General features: G+C 54.5%; 11 protein-coding genes across 11 annotated transcripts; 7 read left to right on the top strand and 4 right to left on the bottom strand.

The window, feature by feature from the left end:
• Positions 1–21: 21 nt before the first annotated feature.
• Positions 22–815, top strand: QC763_703230 (uncharacterized protein; the record flags this gene model as incomplete). The annotated part of the gene is made up of 2 exons (XM_062915327.1): positions 22–160; positions 262–815. 2 exons carry the CDS (start codon positions 22–24, stop codon positions 813–815), a joined length of 693 nt encoding a protein of 230 aa, XP_062761307.1.
• A 10-nt stretch (positions 816–825) lies between these two features.
• QC763_703240 (uncharacterized protein) lies at positions 826–3,684 on the bottom strand. The gene is made up of 4 exons (XM_062915328.1): positions 3,440–3,684; positions 3,033–3,223; positions 1,856–2,840; positions 826–1,777 (listed from the first exon to the last, which is right to left on the bottom strand). Exons 3-4 carry the CDS (start codon positions 2,150–2,152, stop codon positions 941–943), a joined length of 1,134 nt encoding a protein of 377 aa, XP_062761306.1. The 5' UTR covers positions 2,153–2,840; positions 3,033–3,223; positions 3,440–3,684; the 3' UTR covers positions 826–940.
• A 1,449-nt stretch (positions 3,685–5,133) lies between these two features.
• QC763_703250 (uncharacterized protein) lies at positions 5,134–5,853 on the top strand (the record flags this gene model as incomplete). Its single annotated transcript, XM_062915329.1, has 1 exon — positions 5,134–5,853. One exon carries the CDS (start codon positions 5,134–5,136, stop codon positions 5,851–5,853), a length of 720 nt encoding a protein of 239 aa, XP_062761305.1.
• Positions 5,854–6,626: 773 nt separating this feature from the next.
• Positions 6,627–8,586, top strand: CYS4 (cystathionine beta-synthase; the record flags this gene model as incomplete). The annotated part of the gene is made up of 2 exons (XM_062915330.1): positions 6,627–6,937; positions 6,990–8,586. 2 exons carry the CDS (start codon positions 6,627–6,629, stop codon positions 8,278–8,280), a joined length of 1,602 nt encoding a protein of 533 aa, XP_062761304.1. The 3' UTR covers positions 8,281–8,586.
• A 140-nt stretch (positions 8,587–8,726) lies between these two features.
• QC763_703270 (uncharacterized protein) lies at positions 8,727–9,656 on the bottom strand (the record flags this gene model as incomplete). Its single annotated transcript, XM_062915331.1, has 1 exon — positions 8,727–9,656. One exon carries the CDS (start codon positions 9,654–9,656, stop codon positions 8,727–8,729), a length of 930 nt encoding a protein of 309 aa, XP_062761303.1.
• Positions 9,657–10,313: 657 nt separating this feature from the next.
• AKR1 (palmitoyltransferase akr1) lies at positions 10,314–12,694 on the top strand (the record flags this gene model as incomplete). The annotated part of the gene is made up of 3 exons (XM_062915332.1): positions 10,314–10,650; positions 10,711–11,520; positions 11,579–12,694. Exons 1-3 carry the CDS (start codon positions 10,393–10,395, stop codon positions 12,692–12,694), a joined length of 2,184 nt encoding a protein of 727 aa, XP_062761302.1. The 5' UTR covers positions 10,314–10,392.
• An 866-nt stretch (positions 12,695–13,560) lies between these two features.
• QC763_703300 (uncharacterized protein) lies at positions 13,561–14,524 on the top strand (the record flags this gene model as incomplete). The annotated part of the gene is made up of 2 exons (XM_062915333.1): positions 13,561–13,764; positions 13,838–14,524. 2 exons carry the CDS (start codon positions 13,561–13,563, stop codon positions 14,522–14,524), a joined length of 891 nt encoding a protein of 296 aa, XP_062761301.1.
• A 168-nt stretch (positions 14,525–14,692) lies between these two features.
• Positions 14,693–18,078, bottom strand: QC763_703310 (uncharacterized protein). Its single transcript, XM_062915335.1, has 4 exons — positions 17,683–18,078; positions 16,470–17,624; positions 16,007–16,407; positions 14,693–15,946 (listed from the first exon to the last, which is right to left on the bottom strand). Exons 1-3 carry the CDS (start codon positions 17,947–17,949, stop codon positions 16,354–16,356), a joined length of 1,476 nt encoding a protein of 491 aa, XP_062761299.1. The 5' UTR covers positions 17,950–18,078; the 3' UTR covers positions 14,693–15,946; positions 16,007–16,353.
• Positions 15,031–15,981, top strand: QC763_703305 (uncharacterized protein; the record flags this gene model as incomplete). Its single annotated transcript, XM_062915334.1, has 1 exon — positions 15,031–15,981. One exon carries the CDS (start codon positions 15,031–15,033, stop codon positions 15,979–15,981), a length of 951 nt encoding a protein of 316 aa, XP_062761300.1.
• A 323-nt stretch (positions 18,079–18,401) lies between the features above and the next one.
• QC763_703320 (uncharacterized protein) lies at positions 18,402–19,982 on the bottom strand (the record flags this gene model as incomplete). The annotated part of the gene is made up of 1 exon (XM_062915336.1): positions 18,402–19,982. One exon carries the CDS (start codon positions 19,980–19,982, stop codon positions 18,402–18,404), a length of 1,581 nt encoding a protein of 526 aa, XP_062761298.1.
• A 1,687-nt stretch (positions 19,983–21,669) lies between these two features.
• On the top strand, positions 21,670–23,142 carry QC763_703330 (uncharacterized protein; the record flags this gene model as incomplete). The annotated part of the gene is made up of 1 exon (XM_062915337.1): positions 21,670–23,142. The coding sequence occupies one exon, from the start codon at positions 21,670–21,672 to the stop codon at positions 23,140–23,142; it is 1,473 nt and encodes a 490-aa protein (XP_062761297.1).
• Between the last annotated feature and the right edge of the window lie 16 nt (positions 23,143–23,158).

The following is a 23,158-nucleotide window of genomic DNA, read 5'->3' as shown; positions in this document are numbered from 1 at the left end:
GTCAACTCTCACTCCAAAACAATGTCCTCCACCTCAACCCCCCCTCCCACCCTCCCAGACTACGTCCTAAACCCAGACGCAGTCCTCTCCGACCCCTCCACAACCTGGCGCCACGGCCAACCCCCCGACTACACCAAAACCCGGCAATTCTACCTCCAAAGTAGGTTCCGTCCCTTTTCCCACCTTCCCCCCCTGTCCTCCCATTTCTAACCCTTCCCACCCTCTCCCCCCCCGCCCCAGCAAAAAAATCAACCCACCCAGCCACCTCCCTCCCCGCCTTAGTCGAAAACCTCGTCAAAAACTGGGAAATCGAAGCCAGCTACAAACCCCTCCTCCCTGAATGGCGCACCATCGCCTCCCCGCAGTCCTACACCTTCCGCGTCAACGGCTCACCTCCACAAACCGCAGCCCAAATGCTCTCGGTCGGGACCTACAACGCCCTCATCGAGCCCAACGAGTTCTACTGCCCTGCTCACTCCTCTTTTGACGCCAGCCACAAGACATTCAAGAGGGTGATGCCGTCTTTTGCGTGGGAGGTGCTGGAGGTGTATGCCGGTCCGCCGAGGGTGGTGTTTCGCTGGAGGCACTGGGGTGTCATGAAGGGTGATTATGTGGGGACGAACGACAAGGGGGAGAAGGTTACCATCAAGGCTCACGGGGGGGATATCGATATTGAGGGTGTGGCGGTGGCGGATGTGAATGACAAGCTGCAGTTGGGGAGCGTCGAGGTGTTTTTTGATCCGATGGCCATGTTTAGGCAGATGGCGCCTGATGGGGAGACGGGGGTGACCAAGGAGGCTGGAACGACAGAGTAGATCAAGACATTAAACATTCTCGTGTGCCAAACTATGACCGGGTTTGGGGGGTATCTAATACAGAGAGAAAGAACAGAAAAAAAAAAAAGAGGGAACCACACACGCATACTATCCCAAACTCATCCTCAGTCCTTCTTGATGTCCACATACCCCCTACACATCTTCAAAAACCTCTCCCTGTACTCCTCCGGCGTAGTAGTGATACTCATCGGCCCATCCTTACTAATCAACAAATTCCACAAGTTAATCAGCAACGTCATGAACCTCGGCTGGATCTTGTGCTTCGCCCAAAAGAAGTCCAAGATCGAAGCCCGATAAACATACTTTCCATCCGCTGAAGCAACCCCCGTCTTCCACGTCGGAGGCTGAGGCGGAACCGACGGCCCATCCTCTGGCGGCGCCAAGTTCGAGTCCGACTTTGCCGCCTCCGGCTGCACCTCCTCTTGGACCTCCTCCCGTGGCAGCTTCATCCTGACCAAAAACAAGGAATAATCTACCGCGTTGTGCTCGGCCAGCAACTTTGTGTCCTCCTCCAACCTCGCAAACAAATCATCCGCCTGCTCCTGGCTGAGCACAATCTTGTCGTGAAACTCATCCGCCAGCTGCTCCTTGGTTGCGTCGCTCGTGAGCGCGCCATCGGCAATATCTCGTTCGGGGTAGAAATACGACGTTGGCTTCAGGTCCCAGTTCTCCCATTTGGCATCCCCCCTGTTTTCAGCCTCCTCCCGGCCGTACATGATGTTCTCCATGACGATATGATGCGAAGGCGCGAGACGGAGGATCCTTCCAATAGAAGCACCTGAGGCGCCAAGGAAATCACATATTCTGACCAACAAAGACTGCGGATGCGTAGCCATGTGCTGGACGTACGGGGTCAGGAGATCGTTGCGGAAGAAGGAATGTTCGGAGTGGCGTGGGACCGACTTGACGAGGTACTTTTGGTCGGTGGTTGCGTAAAAGGTCTGTCCAGTAAGTAGTCTCGCGGTCAGCACGTCCGTTGTCATGATAAATCCCCAGGAGGGAGAGAAAATTTTACTTACGGAACCAGAGAACCCCATGTCCCCGATAGCAGTCAAAGCCTCCTCATCCTTTGCGCCCTCCCGCGGTCGGAACGAGTCGACATAGTCGTCATCGCTGACATCCCAGTACTCCCGTCGCAGCTTGGCAAAGTCGGCAGGGCGGATCTTTCTCATGAGCAGCTGGTAGAGGGAGAAGAAGGCGGAGAATAGGGCGAGGAGGATCCCGAGTGGGTTGCTGGCTTTCTTTTTGGTGCCATTGACATTGGTCCTGATGATGGCGCGGACGATGGACCGGGCGATTCTTTCTTGTCGACCCATAGGAGCAATAATCTAGCTAGGTGATCGAGTGGTATTGTAAACAATAGGTTAACTAGGTCGAGCGGAAATCAAGCAATGTTCTAGACAACAGAATACATGATAGCTCGACAGGGGAACAGCGGATCGTTCCTGGACGAGGGGCTGTCAAAGGTGGGGTGACGTCATTGATCCAAGGACAGGATGACAAGGGTGGTGGTCTAGACCCCCGGTGCCAAGACAGACCTTGGAGACTTTCACTAAACAGCCTCATTGCATTATTCCAACCATCATATATCCCCAAGCCAGCAATCATCCCTCGCTTCCTCCCATCCTTAGCCGGCGGTCGTGTTCCTGAACAAGATGTCAACAACTGCTCTCCACAACTCACGGGGAAAAGAACTTACCATGTGTGTTTCTTTTTTTGATGATGCTGCCTGATCGAGGGTGCCCGATCGGGCATGCCGAAGAGTCGAGTCGTGCAAAGCCGCCGCCAACAGTGGTTCAAGACGCTCATGCATTTCACAGAAGAAAAGAAAACAAAAGCAGACATACGTGTTGCTGGTCGAGTGTCGAACAGTCCTCCCCACCAAGTACTTTCGCGTGTACTGTCAAAGCTCCCCCTCCTCTCGCCCTCATCCATCTTCTATCCACCACCCCAACCAGATCCCCCCCCACTAATTACGTTCGCGTGTACTGCTGAAAGCTCTATCTAGACAGACAGATGTGAGAACGTGGACCATCACATAACGTGAGTGGGGCGTGATCTGGGTTGAGGTAGTTGTGTGTGTGTACAAGTGACCAAATGGGAAAGAAGTGGGGCAAGCATGAGCGACTCTCAACTTGGCTTCGAGTCATCCCATGGGTGGGGAGACAATGACATGGGGATGAGGGAGATAGGTACCAGAAGCTCGATTGTCGAATGTGCTGAGGTCGGACGGAAAAGGTTGAAAGATCGAGCGAAAGTCTGAAAAAGAGTCATGTCAGTCATGTGTGTTTTCGACAATGGTGTCTAGCGGCATTGGCAAGAGCAGCATTGAGCGTCGTTGAACTTGTTGGCGGCGAGGTCTGTGGTTAGGCAGATGAGTTATTTGTCTGCCATAATAAGTGTCAGTATTTCGAAACAAAAAAGACTTGTTGAAAAATCGGGTGTTGGAAAAAGGTGAGCGAAGCTGGGATGGCAAGGAGTCGAAGTTGTGGTGGGAAGAAAAGTCGAAGAAAAAGAAAAACGGGTGAAGAAGTGCAGTCTGAAAAGGAAGTCGAAGAAATATAAAAGTAAAGTGATGTGGAATAGCCGAGAAGAAGTCGTACTAAAATATTGAAGTCTGGCCACAGATGGCAGATGGGGAAGTGTCGTTGCCTTGATGGTTTTGTGAGAGTCGAGTTGCAGCTAGAAAGAGACGAGATGAGGAAAATCGATGGGTCGTGGGAAGAAAGAGTAAGATCAAAACTGGAATAGACCACAAGATGTTAATTCAAAACATCCCGAATACCAGGCCGGTGACGGTTTGAGATGTGGAGGGTTGTTGATCGAAGAGAAGAAAAAGAACGATGGGATATTGGTGTTAAATGGAAGAGAGGAAATAGAAAGACTGGCAAGCAGTGGGGTATATTTATCCTTACCCAGGGAAGAACCTCTACGACTCACAATCAATCAGGCAGGAAGTCTGGCTCTATTGAGGTGCGTGGGTCTACCATTGCTGGTATCGTGGTCGAATGATTTTATCTCAAGCCGAGAAGGTGCAATTAGTTGACAGCCTTAGGTCTTTTGAGATCAGGTCTATCTTCCAGGTCTCATTATGAACCGGCAGGTATTCTGTTGAATTGGCATTCAACATAGGAGATACTAGGTGACCACCAACTACAGGATTGCAAACGCTCAGTTGATTTTCGAATTGATTTTCGAATATTTGCCCAATCATCCTGGAAGAACCAAGGTTGTATGAAAGGAAATCAGACGATACGTAGTTGTGCAATGCCATAAGGTGATGTTGAGAGAGATGTGCTTGATCTCATAGTCAAGATGACCCGAAGCACTTTCAACATCAACTGCACCAACCCTCTCCATCCCTAAGTCGGAATTTGTATTAGAGTATTCAATAGCATTTAACAAATTGTTGAGACAGCAGCTCTTAGTATTGGGGTATCTAGGTAGCTAACCGACCCCAAACTGGTTGTTGCTTGTAGCTTTTATTCAATGCCATGTCCAATTTGCTCGACGTCTAGATGATTTGAAACTGGACATTGTATTTCTTGTATTTGCCGTTCAGGAGAAACTGGAATAGTGGCATGGCAAAGACAGAAACGCATGTTTGCGATCATCTCTGCTAGTGGGACCGAAATCATGAGATACATGCCGTTACACCCGCTCAGAAGCTTCCGTCACACCTGAACGGCATGGTACGAGTCTAAACTGTCTCGAGTTGTGCGATCCATCTCCAGGTTACCGTTGCATGATGCTATCAACTTGCTACCCAGATCCCCGCGTTCCCGCGGTTGTTGAACAAAGAGGTGCCTACTGCCTGTCACGACTTCAAGACTTGAGTTATGTGGACATCTGCCTCGTGGAGGGCATGCTTCGGGCATACCAACCGTCATCGAAAGGCTGACCAACCGGCCATTTTGATGGTTGCATGCATGTAGCATCTGAACGTACATGGCCCAGCAATACGGATTATGCAACTTCTGTTCTGGGTGTTGCGAGCGGTGAGGGCCAGACATTTTACTATAATTCGAGGCTGAGCTTGGATGGTGGTCGATGTTGGCTGTGAAGTCGGCCCCCGAACGGCTTTGTGACACCGCATGGTCGCTTTTTGTCCAACGGAGAGAAGGCTATGTTTAACCGGGAATATCAGGGTATGAAGTCGCTTACTCCGGCTGCATACACGAGAGTGATCTTGGTTTCTACACGAAATGTAACGTTAGTGGGCCATCGTCTGTACAGGCAGGTGTCAATCATGCCAGGTTCTCGGATCTCTTGGTGATCGCGGGGTATAAAAGGGACGATGATCACGCTGGTGAGTACTGGTTTGCCTCTGTCAGTCATCAAACCATCCCTCCACAAACCCTCGAATTTCATCAACAAAATGCAGTTTACCTCCAAGACACTTCTCTCGCTTGCAGCGGCCCTCTCTGTTGCCGCTGCACAGTCCGCCGACTGCGTCTATGATGTGCAATCGGCCCCCTTCCATCTCCGACTCACTAGTGACGACGCAAGACTGAATGACACTCTCCTAGTCTCAGTCCATGCCGGCCCCCCTTTCCGACAACTCGTTTCTGAAGCCTTGTTGGAGGAGAAGTACCCGGGGAACAACCTGTCGGACATTTCTATCAACTTCTACTACAACACCACCTCCACCAACGACCCGAACCTCAACTGCCTCCCGGGGAAACTCCACTGGGCGCCTGAGCAGAGCTGGCCTTCCGTGTTCGGCCTCGAGTCTTCACTTGCAAGCAATGTCCTGCCGGTCATCGTGAGCCCGACGCAGGAAGAGGGGTCTGGCCCTCAGTTTGACGAGGAAGGCAAGCTGTTCCAGCGAGCTAGGTCCTTCAGCCCCGTCATCACGGATGAGAATACCTGGAGCGGTGCCAACTACTACAAGTGGTTCGTTTGTGCGACGGTTTATGGCAATTACAACTATGGTGATGCTCTGACCTGGGTATCGGGCGGTCTGCCGGATGGGAAGGACTGCAGGGCTGTCAACGTGACGCGGGAGTGGGCTTGAAGAGGGTTGGTGTGAAAAGCGTGGGACGTGGGATTTTTTTGTTTTGTTTCTCGTCGATACCGTAGTTACTCCGTAATGTTTAGAACAATGATAGAAGAGTGATCGAGCAAAGCCGTTGCAACTTGATGGGTTCGGGGACCCCACGGTTTCCATGCAGACGAAGGGGCGGATCTCGGGCACGTTCGATGCGGGATTGCGCGAAGCCTTCCAGGTTCGGCAGCAGGACACTATCATTTGGACCAGTAATATCCACCAGAAGCTGTTAGCACACGGCACTCCCACTCACACGTGCTGAAATGGCATCCTTCTCGAAACCTTTATAGTGGGGGCATCTGACATCTCAACCCCTGCAGGCGGTCGGTTCCGGAAGGCTGGGCAGCGCGGAAGAAGCCCTCAAGGTTCAGGGTCGGTGGCGCATACCATCGGCTTCGGTGGAGGACGGATGCAGCAAGGTCAGCCTGGCTTCCCATTACCAAATCCACCGATGGTTTTTTTGCATGCCATCACCCCATCCAGCCTTCAATTTCTGCCCTCTCCCACCGTGGCAAAGTCAATTAGCTTCTTCTTGTTTCTTCTTCTTCTTGTTCTTCTTCTTCTTTGCTTGCTGCCGTCCTCCCGTTCCAGTCCCCCTCCTGTCCCTCTCCTCCTGTTCGTTCTTTGACCTCCCCGTCTGAAAAACATCTGGAAACCGCCAACCCCGCCCCCACCATAAAATATTCCGGTCTCCCAGTCCACGACAGACAGTCTTCCCTTCCACAGCAGCGATCGCAAAAATGTCGAACCAGAACGGTGCCAACCACCGTGGCCTTGTGTCGCAGGTCCCAATTCCCATATTCGACAAGCTGGTGGCCAAGTCAGACATCAAGATGTCTGCGACCGAGCTCATCGGCAACACGCCGCTTGTGCGCCTCAACAAGATCCCCCAGTCCCTCGGCATCGAGTGCGAGGTCTACGCCAAAGTTGAGCTGTTCAACGCCGGCGGCAGTGTCAAGGACAGGATAGCCCTTCGCATGATCGAGGAGGCCGAAAAGAGCGGACGTATCAAGCCTGGCGACACTCTCATTGAGCCTACCAGTGGCAACACGTAAGAATTCTGCGCCTCTCTTTCTTTCCTGTGGGTGCTAATGCGAAACTAGTGGTATTGGTCTCGCTTTGGTTGGCGCTATCAAGGGCTACAAGACCATCATCACCCTTCCCGAGAAGATGTCCGCCGAGAAGGTGTCTGTCCTCCGCGCCCTCGGTGCCACCATCATTCGCACACCCACGCAGGCTGCGTGGGACAGCCCCGAAAGCCACATCGGTGTTGCGCGCCGTCTGCTCAAGGAGATCCCCAACTCCCACATTCTCGACCAGTATACCAACGTCGACAACCCGCGCGCGCACGAGTTCGGCACCGCCGAGGAGATCTGGGCTCAGACTGGCGGTAACATCACGGCTATTGTCGCGGGTGCTGGTACCGGTGGCACCATCAGCGGTATTGCCAAGGGTTTGCGCAAGCACAACAAAAACATCAAGGTCATTGCTGCCGATCCCCATGGCAGTATCCTTGCTGTTCCCGAGTCCCTGAACGAGGAGAAGGCCAACCTGCCCTACAAGGTGGAGGGTATTGGCTATGATTTTATTCCCGATGTCTTGGACCGCGAGCTTGTGGACAAGTGGTACAAGACTGATGACCGCGAGTCTTTCAAGCTTGCGCGCCGTCTGATCGCCGAGGAGGGCTTGTTGGTCGGTGGCAGCTCTGGCAGCGCCATGGTGGCCATGCTCAAGGCTGTCAAGGACTTTGGCTTCAAGAAGGGTGACGTTGTCGTTGTCGTCCTCCCTGACAGCATCCGCTCCTACCTCTCCAAGTTCGCCGACGATGACTGGCTTGCGGCCAACGACCTTCTCCCCAATGACGACACCAACGTCAGCGGCGGCGATGCCGCTTCCGCTACTCCCCACACCCCCAGCCAGAACGACCCCTACGGCGGTGCCACCGTCCGCGCCCTTCGCCTCAAGCCCGTCTCTTCGGTCCTTGCTGACAGCCCATGCACCGAGGCCATCGAGATGATGCGTGACAAGGGTTTTGATCAGCTCCCGGTCCTCACTCCTACTGGTGGCAAGCTCGCTGGTCTTGTTACTCTTGGCAACATGCTCAGCTACATCTCCAAGGGCCGCGTCTCGCCCAAGTGCCCCGTCAGCGACGTCATGTTCAACTTCAAGCGCATCGATGAGGTTGTCACTGACCCCCGCGAGTTTGGTTCCGAGCTTAAGAACAAGAAGCGCAAGTTTGTGGAGATCACCATGGACACTCCTTTGTCGGCGCTCAGCAGATTCCTCGAGTGGAACAGCGCGGCTATCGTCACGGAGAAGGCCGAGGACGGATCCAAGCCTGTTGCCGTCGTCACCAAGGTGGATCTGTTGACCTACATGGTCAAGCACAAGTAGAAAGAGGTGGAAAAGTTGGGGTGTCAAGGGATGGCGTTTGTGTGAATTTCTTGTTTCTTTTTTTTGTGGCATTTTGCGTCTCCATTTTTCCGTAGATGTACGCTGGGAAAGAAAGAAGAACCGAGAAGACTCAACATCTTCGGTGTGGTTTGGGAAAGCGACTACTCTTAGACTTGGTAGCATCTGGTCGGCGTACTTTTTAGGGCTCAACCCGTGCAAAATGGGGAGAGAGGTGGTTTGGGAGATGGCATTTTGTGATGCATTGTTTATACCCATAAACTACAATTACAAGTTTATATTGATTTGCATTAAAAGTTTGTACCTGTTCCTAGATCATGCTTTGCCGCCCTGTTCATTACCCATCCACGCGCCCTGCTTGTGATAATCAAGCAGGAGATATTTCCGTTGCCCTCTTTTGACATCAAAAAACATCATACATTTTTCCCTCATACCCTCTCCCCAATCCACTTCCACCACTTCTCGGCCCCCGGCCCATCTCCAGTGACATTCCCTCCAATAACATCCACATCCACGTCAAACTCCATCATCTGCGCAAACGAGAACTTTTCGCTCCCGTCCCCCCCAAGCCAGTCCCCTTCCTCCCCAGCAGCGAGATCATCCTGCCCTACACCCGAATCCAACAACCCCTTGCTCCTCGCCGCCCGGATCCTCCCCAGCTCCGCCTCCAAGTTGGACTTTACCAGCGCCGCGGGCAGAGCGGTGAACAAGTCAAGCTTGTTCGCCGCCACCAAGACAGGCATGGACGCCGGCGCGCGACTACCATTCCGGCTGTGGAAGCGCTTCTGTAGAGTGAGGAGCACGTCGTAGAGGTATTCCGCGGTTGACGGGAGAGCGTCACCATCTGCGAGCGCAGCGGCGTCAACCATGAAGACGACGGCCTTGATCTTGGACTTTGCGCCGCCGTCGCTGACGAGGGAGGACTTGATTGTTGGTTCGGCAGAGTTCAAACGAGCGAGGGAGGAGGCGCGGAGTTTGGGGTGGCCGGGGGTGTCGACCAAGAGGAATTTTTTGGCTGTTGCGCCTGCTTCGTCGAGGTTGGTTTTGTAGGATGCGCTGGAGGGGTCGTCGGAGTTGATGGAGAGTTCGATGGAGGAGGGGACTTGGGAGGTGTGGGTTTTTGCGAGGGGGAGGTCGAGGGGGCCGCGCTCGAAGAGGGTGGTTAGGGCTGTTTTGCCTGCTCCTGGGGGGCCGAGGAGGAGGACGGAGGGGAGGGTGGTGTAGGGGGTTGCGGTTGAGTAGAGGAAGTGGAGGAGGATGGGGGCGAGGAGGCAGAAGGCGAGGCCGAAGAGGATGACGGTTGGGGAGGGGGTGAGGGACGCCTCGAGGAGGTCTTTGAGGGTTTGTTGGAGGGACATGATGGTTGAGGATGTCCTTTCCAGGAGAGGGAGAGAAGGTGTTGGGTGAGGTGGTTTGAGGACAGGGAGCTAGAGCTGGACTCTTATTCTTTGGCGCGATTGACCCTGTAGATTGGCTGGGTCCGGGAGGTTGAGATCCGAGTGTGTTGATATGGGGCCACCCGTCATCCGACAGCGTGGTCCGATCGGCTCATGGGAATTTTAAGAGTTGTTCGTTACGTAGCACTTCGCGGTCAACGGCCCCACAAGGCCGAGGGCAGAGAAGAAACAGACGCGCGCTATGGGGCTTCTGTGGGGCTGCTCAGGGCTGTCAGTGGCGGTCAGACGCACAGCCGTAGGTGGGAGTGGTGGGGTTCCCGCAACAAGACCCGACACCACCAAGGCAGTGGTTGACAAATCAGCGCCCGAGATGCAAAAGGAGACCCTGGCTCAGCCTCGCTGCGTCGTTCGCGCATGCAGAAGCAACAGTTGTTGGCTCCTGTGCTCCTGTCGCTGAAGAAATTCCTGGGGAAAGATTCTAGTCTTCAACCAACGTCATTGATTCTTTCACCATCTTTTGTGGCATGTCCAGCCCAGTTCCTCTTCTTTGGTGCCCCATCCGGATCTACTAAACGCCATCGATCAGGGCACCGAAACAGAGCAGCGGCCAGGGGTCAACCCACTGCCCACCACTGAACACTCGAGATCGGACCGGATTATTCAGGAGGCAGCACCCCACAGAAGCCCATCCTGAACGATGGCGCAACGTCCCGAAGCATCAGCGACCCCTTCGGCGAACGGCGCGCCCGCCCAACCTCCATCCAAGTCGGACACAGCCACCCCAAAGCTCAACAATGAGGTCGAGTTGGGCAACCTCCCCGGCGACGGGGAGCCAGCCCAGAGTGACATTATGCAGATGGCAAGGACGGGTGACATTGCCGGCATGGAGAAGCTGTTCGAGACGGGCGACTACGATGCGACTTACACCGACGGCGAGGGGATAACCCCATTACATGTTTGTTATTTTTCTGCCGAGCTCTTTCTGGATGAAGCTGACAATTTCTCTTCTTGGCAGTGGGCTGCCATCAACAACCAGTATGCCATGTGCAAGTTCCTGATCGGCCGCGGCGCCGAGATCAACCGAAAAGGAGGCGAGAGTGTGGCCACACCATTACAATGGGCTGCTCAGCGGTGTCATTACTACACCGTCCACCTACTGCTCCAACACGGCGCCGACCCCTTGATCTCCGATGCTCAGGGATACAACACATTACACATCAGCACCTTTAACGGGAACCTTCTTCTGATTGTCCTGTTATTACACCAGGGCATACCGGTGGATGTGGAAGATGCCTACGGCCACACCGGTCTTATGTGGTCTGCCTACAAGGGCTATCCAGCTTGCGTCGACGTCTTTCTACGATGGGGCGCCAGCGTTCACGCCAAGGACGAGCAAGGCTTTACGGCTCTGCACTGGGCACTCGTAAAGGGAAGCGCTGGGTGTGTTCAGAAGCTCCTCGAGTACGGCGCCGATCGGTTCGCCAAGACCACGACGGGCAAGACACCTTCCATCACAGCTAAGGAGCTGAACACGGCAGGCGCATGGCACAAGGCCCTCCAAGAGTGCGGCTACGATGAGGACGCCAATGCGATAATACCGAGCTGGCCGGGATCGAGCTACCTTTTGCAGGATAGGAGGGGGTTCACGACCAAGTTCTTCTTCCTGTGGCCCTTCGTCCTGGTCTGGGCGACTTTGCACATCTTTGCTGGGATGCCGGTCTACGCGGGCATTCCTATCGGGCTTATTGTGGCTTATTCGATCCAGTGGGTTGGCCAACAGGTTATCGCCTATGCGCCACCTGATATGAGGTCGTTTGAGAAGACGGTAAGCTTCCCCCTATGCTGCCTGTTGTCTGCGGAGGTTCTTGCTGATTTGAATGTAGCCCTGGATGACCGGTATTTTTGCCGCTTCGCTCTTCTGGGTAGGGCTCAACTGGCTGTTTACTGTCTTTCCCACCACTGCATTTGGCGAAGATGGGACCTACCTGCTCAACTTCCTTTTCGCCGTGACCCTTGGCTTGACTGGGTTTTTCTACGTCAGGTCCATGGTCGACGATCCCGGATTCGTACCCAAGATGAACGGTATTGCGGAGCAGAGAGCGGTCATTGATGAGCTGATCAGCCAGTGGAAGTACGACGAGGCCCATTTCTGTGTTACTTGCATGATTCGGACTCCGTTGCGCAGCAAGCACTGCCGTAGGTGCCAGCGCTGTGTTGCCAAACACGACCATCACTGCCCGTGGGTCTACAACTGCGTCGGCATCAACAACCACCGCCACTTCTTCATGTACCTCATCAACCTGACCCTCGCCATTATCATCTACGACTTTCTCACCTACCGTTACTTCAACATTGTGTCACCCGATGCCTCGGAAGAATGCAACCTTCTCGCCCCTTCCATCTGCAAGGTCGTCAACGCCGACGCTTACACGATGCTGACGGCCATCTGGGCATCGCTCCAGCTTGTCTGGGTGTCCATGCTTCTGTCTGTCCAGCTGATTCAGCTCGCCCGCGCCATGACGACCTACGAGAACATGTTTGGCGTCCACCACACTTCTGCCACCTCGTTGGCATCCGCTTTCACCTCGACTGGCGCCCCACTGGATCCGACACAGCAACCTCCCTCCGGATCCGCCGCCGGCGCAGGTGGTCACGGCCACAAGCATGGCCACAGACATGGTGGCATCCTCAAGACAATGAGCCGACTCCTCGGAGTTGACATTTTTATGCGAACAGCCCGCGGCAAGGGAGCTGCTACCAACCCAGCCAACAAGCGAAAGAGCAGAAACCCTTACAACCGCGGCTGCGTCACCAACTGCAAGGACTTTTGGTGTGACCCTGCGCCGTTGTTCGGCAAGAGGGAGACGGGCGCCGCGATGCTCGGTGGACAACCGGTGAACTACACGGAGATGTATGAGAGTCCGGCTGTGATGGATGCACTGAGAGGGAGGGCTGGCAGATCAGGCGGTTATGAAGCCGTTGCTGGGGATGAAGTATGACGAGCCCAGTGTAGTGGCGTGATGAATCTCATGAAGGCGTATGATAGACGGAGCAGCGGGAATGTGTACATGCTTGCAACGGACAACTGGATGTGTTGGAAAGTTTGGGGTGTACACTCATGGGGGCGTTGGTGACGACGCCCTGTTGTGTACAAACGATGAGGGGATGGTGTGGGTGATGGTGTTGATGACGATAATGTCTTGATAGGGCTAAAGAATAGATTTTAATGAGTATCAGCAGACCCGGAGGCAACTAACGCATGCGCCGTGTGTACGCGTGGACCAGCGAGGTGGTTGGGAAGATTAGCCGGCAGTTGTTGATCTGGAGGAGAGGAGGGCGGTGGCTTCGGCGAGAGCCCGCGCAGGCACCTGTTAATTGGGACAGAGATATAAGCCGTTTCTTGGGTTGTATTAACACCGTTGACTGTTACGTCAGGGAGGGGTAGTCGCTCTGAGGATTTATTACCATACAATCCAAAGAGCGTAGTTCACTCGTGCGCTTGCAAGTGGCCAGGTACTGCGCTACAGAACCTATGAGTTTTGGTAGCGAGGGAATGTTGGCCATGAGAAGATGTGACAATAGTACCGGGCCATCGGCTTTAGGTGCTAGCCTGCGGACTTTACAATGTAGGGAACATCCAACATCCCGATGGTGAGCAGACGGCAAAATAGGTACATTGGAAAACCCGGATCCCAATCGGGAAACTCGCCGGTTTTATTCTGCTTCTTCGGTAAAGATGCTCGGGTGTGGATGGATGTGATGCAGGTAATCAATTGCATGCAAGGGCCCTGATCGTCATGGTGACCCTGGTAGGAAAGGTTGACGATGTCGCCTCCTTATATATTATAGGCGTCTCGTCCCGTTGATGGAAGACGCAACTTCCCTTCCGGCCTCAACCCATCGACATCAAACACCATGCGTTCCTCCATCATCACGAGCGCCCTGCTCCTCTTTGGCGCCGTCCAAGCCGACCCCGGAGCCAAAAAGAACACCGGCGGTCCCATCGACGCCTCCATCCTCGCTCACACCGGCGAGCCAGCAGGCAAAGAGATCAAGATCGCCAACAACCGTATATCCCCCTACAACCCCCCCCCCTTTTTTTTTTTTTCTTTGTCCTATCACTAACACCCCCCCACAGTAACAGTCTACATCTCCCCGCCCCCCCCAAATCCCCCCGCACCAAACCCCGGTCCCAATCCGCCATCCTCCTCCTCACCGACGTCTTCGGCCTCAACCTCCTCCAAAACAAGCTGCTAGCCGACTCCTTCGCCCGGGCAGGCTACCTCACCCTCGTCCCAGACCTTTTTGCTGGCTCCCCCGCCCCGTCGGACATCAACGACCCCGCCTCCGCCAACTTTTCCATCCCGGCGTTTTTAGCAGCTCACCAACCCCCCGTCACAGACCCTATCATCGCCTCCGCCATCTCCCACCTCCGCGGCAGCCTCAACATCTCGAGTATCGCCGCGGCGGGCTACTGCTTTGGGGGGCGGTACGCACTCCGGGTTGTCAACCCTTCCCCGGGGGGGGCAGATGTAGCCTTTGCCGCGCACCCGAGTCTGCTGACTGATGAGGAGATCAGCGGGGTGGAAAAGCCGGTCAGTGTCGCGGCGGCGGATAGGGATGAGCTGCTTACTGCGGCGAGGAGGGCGGAGGTGGAGGGGTTGCTTCTGGGGGCCGGGGGGAGGTATCAGGTTGGTGTTTATGGGGGGACGCCGCATGGGTTTGCGGTGAGGGCGAACTATAGTGTGGAGAGTGAGAGGTTTGGGAAGGAGGGGGCGTTTTTGCAGGCGGTGGGGTGGTTTGATGAGTTTTTGGTGGGGAGGGGGTGAGTGAGTAGCCAAGGGAAAAAGGGGAGGGCTTTGTTCTTTTGAAGGGGAAAAGGGGGTGGTGGTTTGTTTACTTGGATTAGGGGGTTGGATCGGAGACAAAGTTGGAGTTGGTAACACACAATCAAGGCATTTGTTAGCCAACCCCCCCTCCCCCCCTTTATCCCGTTTTGGCGTGTTTTTTGACAATGGCTCTTTCCGCTCCAAGGAAAAGAAATCTTTCTTTATTCTGATCTCGACACGTTGTTCCGGAATGGGGGACAGGCGGCCCTTTGTTTGCGAGACCGACTTCGTTCGGAGGCGGAGACCCTTTCTTTGTCCGCTACTTGTTCTTGAAAAGGCAAAGCACAAGTCCTCTCTGACTTGTTGATCGAGCCTTTCTACGCCTTTGCTTCATTATCTCCGCAACCAACCTTTTCCCCAACCTCAACTCGCAAGACCAGCAGTGTCTTTGCAAACTTTCGCTTCCGCTTTCCCCCTCGCAAGACCAAAACCCCACGTCAGAAACCATGTCCGCAGATCCAACCGGCCCCCCCGACAACCCCGTCGATGATGAGTTCGACCACTTCGTCAAATGCCAAAACCTCGCCGACAAGGACTCCATCCAAGGAAAAACCCACGAGCAAACCTGCTACGCCGACATCAAAAAAAGGCAAAGAACCAGCCTTCGGCACCACTGGCACTACTGCATGCTCCCCTGCCTAAAGGGCACCAAATGGGGCACCACAGGCAAGGGCCAAATCTTCAACCTCCCAAACGTCAAAGCCGCAAAGGAATACGTCAAACACCCCGTCCTCGGCAGGCGCCTGGGCTACATGGCCGGATTGCTCGTAAGGGGCTTGTCAAAACACAAAAACAACCCCGACGTGAGCAAGATAATCGGGAGGAACACCAGAGGGGACTGGCAGGACAACCCGGGCATACACGTCGGCCGGTTCTGGGCCTGCGCGACGCTCTTCAACCACGTGCTGAATGAGAAGAGGGTGGAGGCGCCGGGCCACGCAAGGACGGCCTTTCAGATAATCTTGGGGAAGTACTTGGGAAACGCAAAGGACAGAAATACGGAGAGGCTGCTGCTGAACGATCCTGCAAACCACATCGACACAGAGGATGAGGATGACCTTGAGGATCCCTCCTTCAACATGACCATCAATGACGACTCTGATGATCACTACGGCTTTCGATCGGACGACGATGATAATAACAATGATGATGATGTTGGTGCCGAGCCGGGCGTTTCTGTGGTTGGCGGTGGTGCGGAGAACGACGCGGAACCGGGCGGCAATGTCGGTGGAGGGACAGATGCTGGGGAAGCGGAGGAGGAAGAAGACATCAGTCTCGAACTGACCCAGGTCGACGGTGCGGGGGACTCGCCAGGTGGCGGACCTACGTCGGCGAAGCGGCCAAGAAGGGGAAGGGACAAGTCTGGGAGGGGTCAGAAAAGGAGGAGAGGGAGCTAGAGGGACGAAGCGAAGGAGCGCGGACCTGGTTGACAATTGGACTGTTTCTCAATCCACAAGGTATCTCACAAGTGACGGCACGAGACGGTGTCCCTTTCAGTAGAAATCATCGAGTTGATGGGTCTACATAAAGTAAAGACTGAGTGCGCTGACCATACATCCCGCTGTGAAATCCAACATGAATCAGGCCGCTTTGACGTTGTATCAACGCATTATTCTTTTGAGTTGTTGCAAACTCTGCATCGGGCCTCCAACGCCTGAGTTCCCAACGCGTATAGCCAGCCAGCTCGCATCAAGAGCAAGCATGGATCCGGTCATACTTTATAAATAATACTATAATCCAACAACGCCCGGTCCGCGGGGCTGGTGCGGTTAGTTAGAGATGACCTCTCTTGTGCCGTCCTCATAGACCTTAAGGGTCGGAGTCTGCATGCTGTTAGCCAAAATGCCACGACAACAATAGCACCTAAAGACACCAAAAGACTCACAATGTCCATGCCGTGAAATTTGGAGAATCGGCACTCGGAGCCAAAGTAACAACCGACCGGACTTTGGCAATGGTGCCCTAAGTTGCAAGAAAAGTCGTCGCAAATGCTACCGTTATTACAGACAATTTTCCTGGTCTTGTGCTTCAGGGCCAATATCTCCTGCTTGCTGAGCTTGGTCTCGGAGTGGTAGTAACTGCAGTTGTCGCCAGCTTTACAACCCGTGCCATTCGGCGAGAGGTGGTATCTGTTACAAAAGTTGGCCCCGATTGCCTTGGCTTGCTCCTCCATTCTCTTAACGACCAGGGGGTCGGCCTTGGGAAGAGGGGCATCGACACGCTCGTCATCCCTATTAAACAGTATAAAAGCCTGTTGAGTAATTTTCTTCTTGCTGGGCACAATGCTGAACGTCTGACTAGGAGCAGCCTTGCCAATAGCCGCATAACTGTTGCCTCCATTGCTAGTGGCCTCGGCAGGCTTGGGCCTGAAGGCGGTCGTCAAGGCGGGAGAAGGAGGCTTAGGACTGGGAGAATTCATCATAGCCTGAGTGGTGACGGTAGCCAGCTTGTTGGTGACAGGCCTGGATGAGCCGGGCTTGCTGGGGACAGCTTCGGAGCGGAAGACAGTTGGAATAGAGAAACGATCAAAGTGACAGTTCCGAAAGTCAGCCGCGGCCGGGGTGGTCTCGAGAAGGCGAATCTTGGGATTATTGCGGTACGACTCCAAGAAGGTAGCGTATCCGTTATCGTGGCAGCCGGCCAGAGCAAGGAACTTGCATTGGATGTTCTTCTCCATCATTTCGAATAGCTTGCGAACTTTGTGGTCGGCCTGCTCCTTGCCACCGCCAACATCAGTGAAGGAGAAGAGGGGCTGGGCGCGACAGAAGCCACGGCCAAACTTGGTCACGGCGGCGTAGTCGCCGGTTGGCAGGGTTCCTGACTGAACGAGAGCGCTGGAAAGGCCTTGGGCGTTAAGGACGACGTGAACAAATATATTGTCAAGGTTGTGCAGTTCGCATTCCTCTTGCATATATTCCCTAAGGTGCTTGTGTAGCTCATGGGCAGCCTTTTTACCGCCTTCCTCGCCAAGGGCAATTAACTCTTCGTCAAAGACGGCGCCATCACCATCAATAATAACAAAGGCAAAGCCAGCATTTTCCTAGGGGTCCCGGGGTCAGCCTGTGGATGAGGGGCGGAGGGCGAGGTTCCATCCTTACAGCAGCAGACTTGTAATAGTTGAGTTCACGCTCCATCTTCCGACCCTCCTGCTGCCAGAGCTTGACTGTTTTCTTTTGCTCCAGGCATTCTGTTTCGAGCTCGTGGCACTTTTGCCACAGGGTCTGGAACTGTTTGGCGAAGTCCTGACTTATAGCGTTATGGCGATGAGCGGACTCCTCCCACTCTCGGTAGGCAGTAACAAAGCCATCTGTCTCATCCCCGTCGACCGCCGGATCATAGGTGTGATAGACGTTGCGGCTGTTCATGTTGTAGGGTTGTATCGGACGATGATGTCTGTGTGTCTCTCTGTTCCCACACAGCCAGCCGTTTGAAGGTGGACGTGAAATGTGTCGTGTCTGGTGTCGTGTGTGGGGGAATTGATGGCTGGAATCTGGGGGGAAATAATTAAGGTTGGGGTGGCGCCGCTCCACTCTCGGCGGCGGGCGGTTTGGTGCCTGATTCAAGCTGATCCGTGCACCTGAGTCGCAAGGGATGTCCCGGTGTGCGCTTACCAAAAGAGGGGCAACCAGCCCCTGTCGTTCATTGGCCTGCAGTTACCCGTCAAATAGAGTGTGAAGATGGACACCCTGATTGGAGCAGACACCATCAGCCACAGTCACACAAATGCCATAGGGAATCATCTTAATACATTATTATTTCCTGCCATAAAATCAAGTCTAACTCGCTCAATATCTCAACACCCCTCGCCATCCCTTCGTCATAATGCAGGCGGAAACACACCAGGTCCAGGTAATGGAGCCGGAGCAACAAACCCAGGCCCAGGCGGCGTCGACTCCTTATGTCCTAGTCCAGCAGCCTCCAGCAAGATCTGTTGATTCTTCTTCTTCTTGTCTTCCTCCACCGCCTTCCGATAAACCTCCTCCATCCTCTCCTTCTTCCTGAGCCTCTCCTCCTCCTCACGCTTCTTCCTCTCCCTCTCCGCCCGTCCCAGCCTCTCTAACGCCTCGGCCTGTTCCTTTTCCTTTTTCAACCTCTCCATCTCCAGCTCATACTCCTTCTGCTTCCGGTCCAAAATCTTCTTCTTCTGCTTCTCCGAGAGGCCATCCCACTGGGCGACATCCTCATCCCACTTCCTCACACACTCGGCGTCCCAATTACACCTCTCCACCTCCCCATACGCCGGGTGCTTGAACCTAGGGTGCTTGCTCGGCCAGTTGCTCGCATGATAATGATGCTTCACCAGCGCCCCCCTCGCGTCATGATTCCCACTGTTCGAATGCCCCTGACCAGCTGCAAACTTTTCCACATCCAGCACCAACACCCTCTCCACCAGCTTCGACTCGTCCAAATTATGGAAAGTATTGTCCCACGTAATCTTCTGCCCGCCCTTCCCCTTCCTCTTGGAATTCATATCCTCCAAAATCGCCCCCGTGAACGCCGACGGTCCCGTCCCGCTAATCACCTCATCAAACGCCAACTCCACCTCCCCAACACTACTCACATTCTGCTGCTTAGCCAGCTCCTCCAACCAGCTCATGATGTTCTCAATCAGCTTCAGCATCACCGGCAACCCAGGCCTGCACATAAACGTCCACTGACAAAACGACATGCACTTCCCCCCCAGAATCTCATGCTTTTTGAACTCGGGCTGGTCAATCTCCACCCCAATCACCATGTCGATATCGGTGACATTATACCTCGTGGGAATAAACCGCTCGGCCGGCTTCAGCGCCTCGACATCAATATCCGCATAAACCCCCCCGTCGGCATACATAATCATATACCTCAGCAAGTCCGCCTTGATGATCTGCGCCGTGACCGTCTTGTAAAACTCGACAATGTCTGGACGGTCGAGACCGCCGGGCCCGGACCCGTACTTGGACTCGACATAGAGGAGGTCGTTGTGGTCGGTGAGCACCTCGTAGCGGTACCCCGGGTTCTTGCTCGTCCACGTCCGGGCCGTGTTCTTGTCCCGCTTGGCAAAGTTGTACGGGTCGACCTTCCAGGTTTGCCAGATCTTCTTGGGGAAGTCGCCGGCTTGTTGCGGTGACTGGTGGTGAGAGGAGCTGCCGCTCCCGAGGGGTTTCTGAAGGTGGCTTCTCCTCGTGATGGCGGAGGAGGAGGAGCCGACTGGTGCTGGCTGGGAGGGAAAGACTTCGGCTTTGAAGAGGAGGATGAGAAGGGTGACGATGAGGATGTAGGCCGGGAAGGTCCTCCTCATCTGCGAGGGAATCCGGTTTCGGAGTTTGGAGGGAACGCTCAGAGTCGGAGAGGCCAAGGGGGTTGTTGGCAGGAGTGGTGAGAGCGGCGAGCTCAACCTGGCTGGCCTCCACTTCATCATGGGCGGCTCTGGTGTGTGGTTTGCGCTGTCAAGACGGTCTTTGCAACGTCTTGGCCTACTTGACAGGTACCGGACGACGCATGGAGGTCAGGTTTGGAGAGGGGAGACGAACGAATAATAAGAGGATATCAAAGGGGGCGCGGGCTGCCAGGTCGGTCACAAGCTTTGCCGAGGAGTACTAGAATCTGGGGGGCGTGCTCCAGCAGGCTGCCCGCACATGGCTGAATGTCACGGCGGGGAGAGAAGGTGTAGTGCCGGGGTCTGTCCAAGGAACAGGATGTGATCAGGTCCAGTTGCTGGAGGCAGTCCCTCTCTGATCATCTCTCTGGCCAATCCTAGAGGTTGGCTTATAAGAGCGACACCCTGGCTCAGAGGACCGGCGCTGGAACTACTGACACGGGTGGTGGAGATTCAAGGACTGTCTCAGTGCGGAGAGGCGCCATGGTGAAGGCCCTCTCCATCTCCCATGCTGCCGTGGCCAGTGACGATGCTTCAGCCTCCCAGGCTGGAAGGCACAAGGTACCGCACAGCGATCTCTACCAGAAAGTGGCAGGTGGGCCGGCAAGGATGATGATGCGTGAGGGTTGCACTGGTGCTGCCGTTGAGCTTGTCTTGGTTGCCTTTCCCCCTCGATTTCTCCGCTTCCCCAGCAGTTGAGATCGATGGGGAGGCGCCATCACCTGCATGGTGGGCGCGGAGCTGGTTCCAGTTTGGATTGAGCCGCGGGACTTGAGATGGCCTTCAGCCAGCATGTGAAGATGCCTCCGCACTTGTTTTTGAAGGCAGCGAACACATGCATACCGAACAGGCACAATGAAAGCTCAAACCAGGGCATTCCTATAGTGTAGAGAACGATTAGCATAGTGATATCACAAACCGTAGCTATTTGACAGCCTGATATCAGAGAATAGCATCATGTCGAGGTGGATATCAGACCTTGTGCTCTTCTCGGCGCAACAGTGCCAAGAGTATGGGGAAAGCAAGGAGTGCCCCCCGCGATGGCGGCTTGCTCCGCTCCTACCCCGGTCCTCTGCTGTTGTCTGTTGTCAGGTGTCGAGACAGAGGACGAGTCGAAAAGTGAAAATGCTCAACCGTTAGTTCAAAGCGATAATCTCCAGCGACGTAAATTACAGGAGGGGAGGGAATGCGAATGCTTCTCATGCAATTGCCCGGTGTAAAGTGCGATGTAGGAATGTGGTCTAGGGAGAAAGTATTCACTGATTATGTAACTCCCACCTTGCTGTGCTCGCTTTTGATGTCTTGGCTCCCCACAGCTCAATCTCGACCTCCACAAACAGATGTTTTTAACGCGTCCAGGCTCTTTTTAAACTGTCGCGATGTTGTCTTATCCATCCTCACGCGGCCCTTCCCTCTGGAGAGACGGCATTCCGTTGTCGCATCAGGCCAGCCGTGGCGATTAAAGCTGGAGAAACCTGGCCCTGAATCTGATCCTTCCAAGACCTTGGGTGTGGACGCAAACGTCCAATCACCTCCCTTGAAGCCAGGGTTGCATTGAGTGTTCTGGGCACAACAAACCGTCAGCAGCGATAAAGCCCCCCTTTTCACAAATTCCAACCTTTTTGCAACGGCAACTCATCAACGACGACGACATTCACGAGGGTTCCAGCCACTCCCCAGAGAGAAACTTTCATTTCATGATTCCGCTCAACCACCGTCGCCCACGATGCCCAGCGACGTGATTGAGCTGGAGTCCAGACAGGGGAAGCATCGGTACGCCTCATCAGGCCCACTCTCGGCCGTGATATCGATGCTGGCTTCCCTACGGGTCAACAAGATATGGCGACTTCTCAGCCCATGGCCGAGGACACATGGGCAATCAGACAAACTACGACCGACGGCATATCTCGATGGCCTTAGGGGCTTTGCCGCTTTTCTTGTTTACATTCACCACCACCAACTCTGGGCTCACGTGCCCGATCAGAGGCTGTTCTTCGAGTCCTCGTTTTGCTACGATGGCTACTGCTACTTCGTAGCCTTGCCCTTCGTCCGCATCTTTTTCCACGGCGGCCACTTTGCCGTGGCTACCTTCTTCGTCATCTCGGGATATGTCCTCTCGATGAAGCCCATGAGCTTGATCCAATCAGGCGACCAGGCAAAGCTTGCTGACAATTTGGGATCCGCGTTGTTTCGGCGATGGCTGCGGCTCTACATCCCATTAATCACCACAACGTTTATTTACATGGTTTTCACCTACGTCTTCAACATCTGGGTTTTACCTCTGAAGAGGGCGTCCTCGTTGGGCGCGGAGATCTGGGGGTGGTACTGTGAGGTCAAAAACTTCACCTTCATCTTCCACACCAGAGCCGAGATCTTGTCTTACAACTTCCACCTCTGGTCCATCCCTGTCGAGATGAAAGGGTCCATCGTCGTGTACACGGCGGCGCTTGCCTTTGCGAGGTGCACACGAAACGCGCGGCTGTGGCTGCAAATCGGGCTGATGGGGTACTTCATGTTCATCGTGGATGGGTGGTACTGTGCCCTTTTTGTTGCGGGCATGTTCATCAGCGACGTCGAACAACTCGCCAGCAAGAACGAGCTCCCGGCCTTTTTTGAGCGACTCCGACCGTACAAGATGATCATCATGTACCACTGCTTCTTCATCGCCATGTGGCTTGGGGGCATCCCGGCTCACAGCGCGGATGTGAAGGAGTTGAGAAAGAACCCGGGGTGGTACTACTTGTCATTCCTCAAGTCGCAGTCCATCTACGACGTCAAGTGGTTTTTCCTCTTCTTTGCAGCCGTCATGCTGGTGGCTGCCATCCCACACATCGGATGGGTCAAGCGTTTCTTTGAGACACGGTTCTGTCAGCACATGGGGAGGATATCGTTTGCTTTCTATCTCGTCCACGGCCCGGTGATCTGGACGGTGGGAGATCGGCTCTACGCGGCAGTTGGGTGGTGGGAGGAGCACCGAGTGAAGAACCTTCCTCAGTGGGTCAACATCTGGGAGCTTCCCAAGACGGGACCCATGGGCATGGAGCTGAGCTTTCTGGCGCCACACATCATCCTCTTACCGCTGACATTATGGCTCGCCGAGATTGTCACAAGGATGTTTGACGAACCCAGCGTCAGGTTCCCGCAGTGGCTGTACAAGTCTACTACGACGGCAACCAAACCAACAAAGTTACCGGAGTAAATAACCGAGGACCACG

Source organism: Podospora pseudopauciseta (genome assembly GCF_035222475.1).
Source record: "Podospora pseudopauciseta strain CBS 411.78 chromosome 7 map unlocalized CBS411.78m_7, whole genome shotgun sequence".
NCBI classification, from domain to species: Eukaryota; Fungi; Ascomycota; class Sordariomycetes; order Sordariales; family Podosporaceae; genus Podospora; species Podospora pseudopauciseta.
This window is presented reverse-complemented; position numbering and strand designations above follow the sequence as displayed.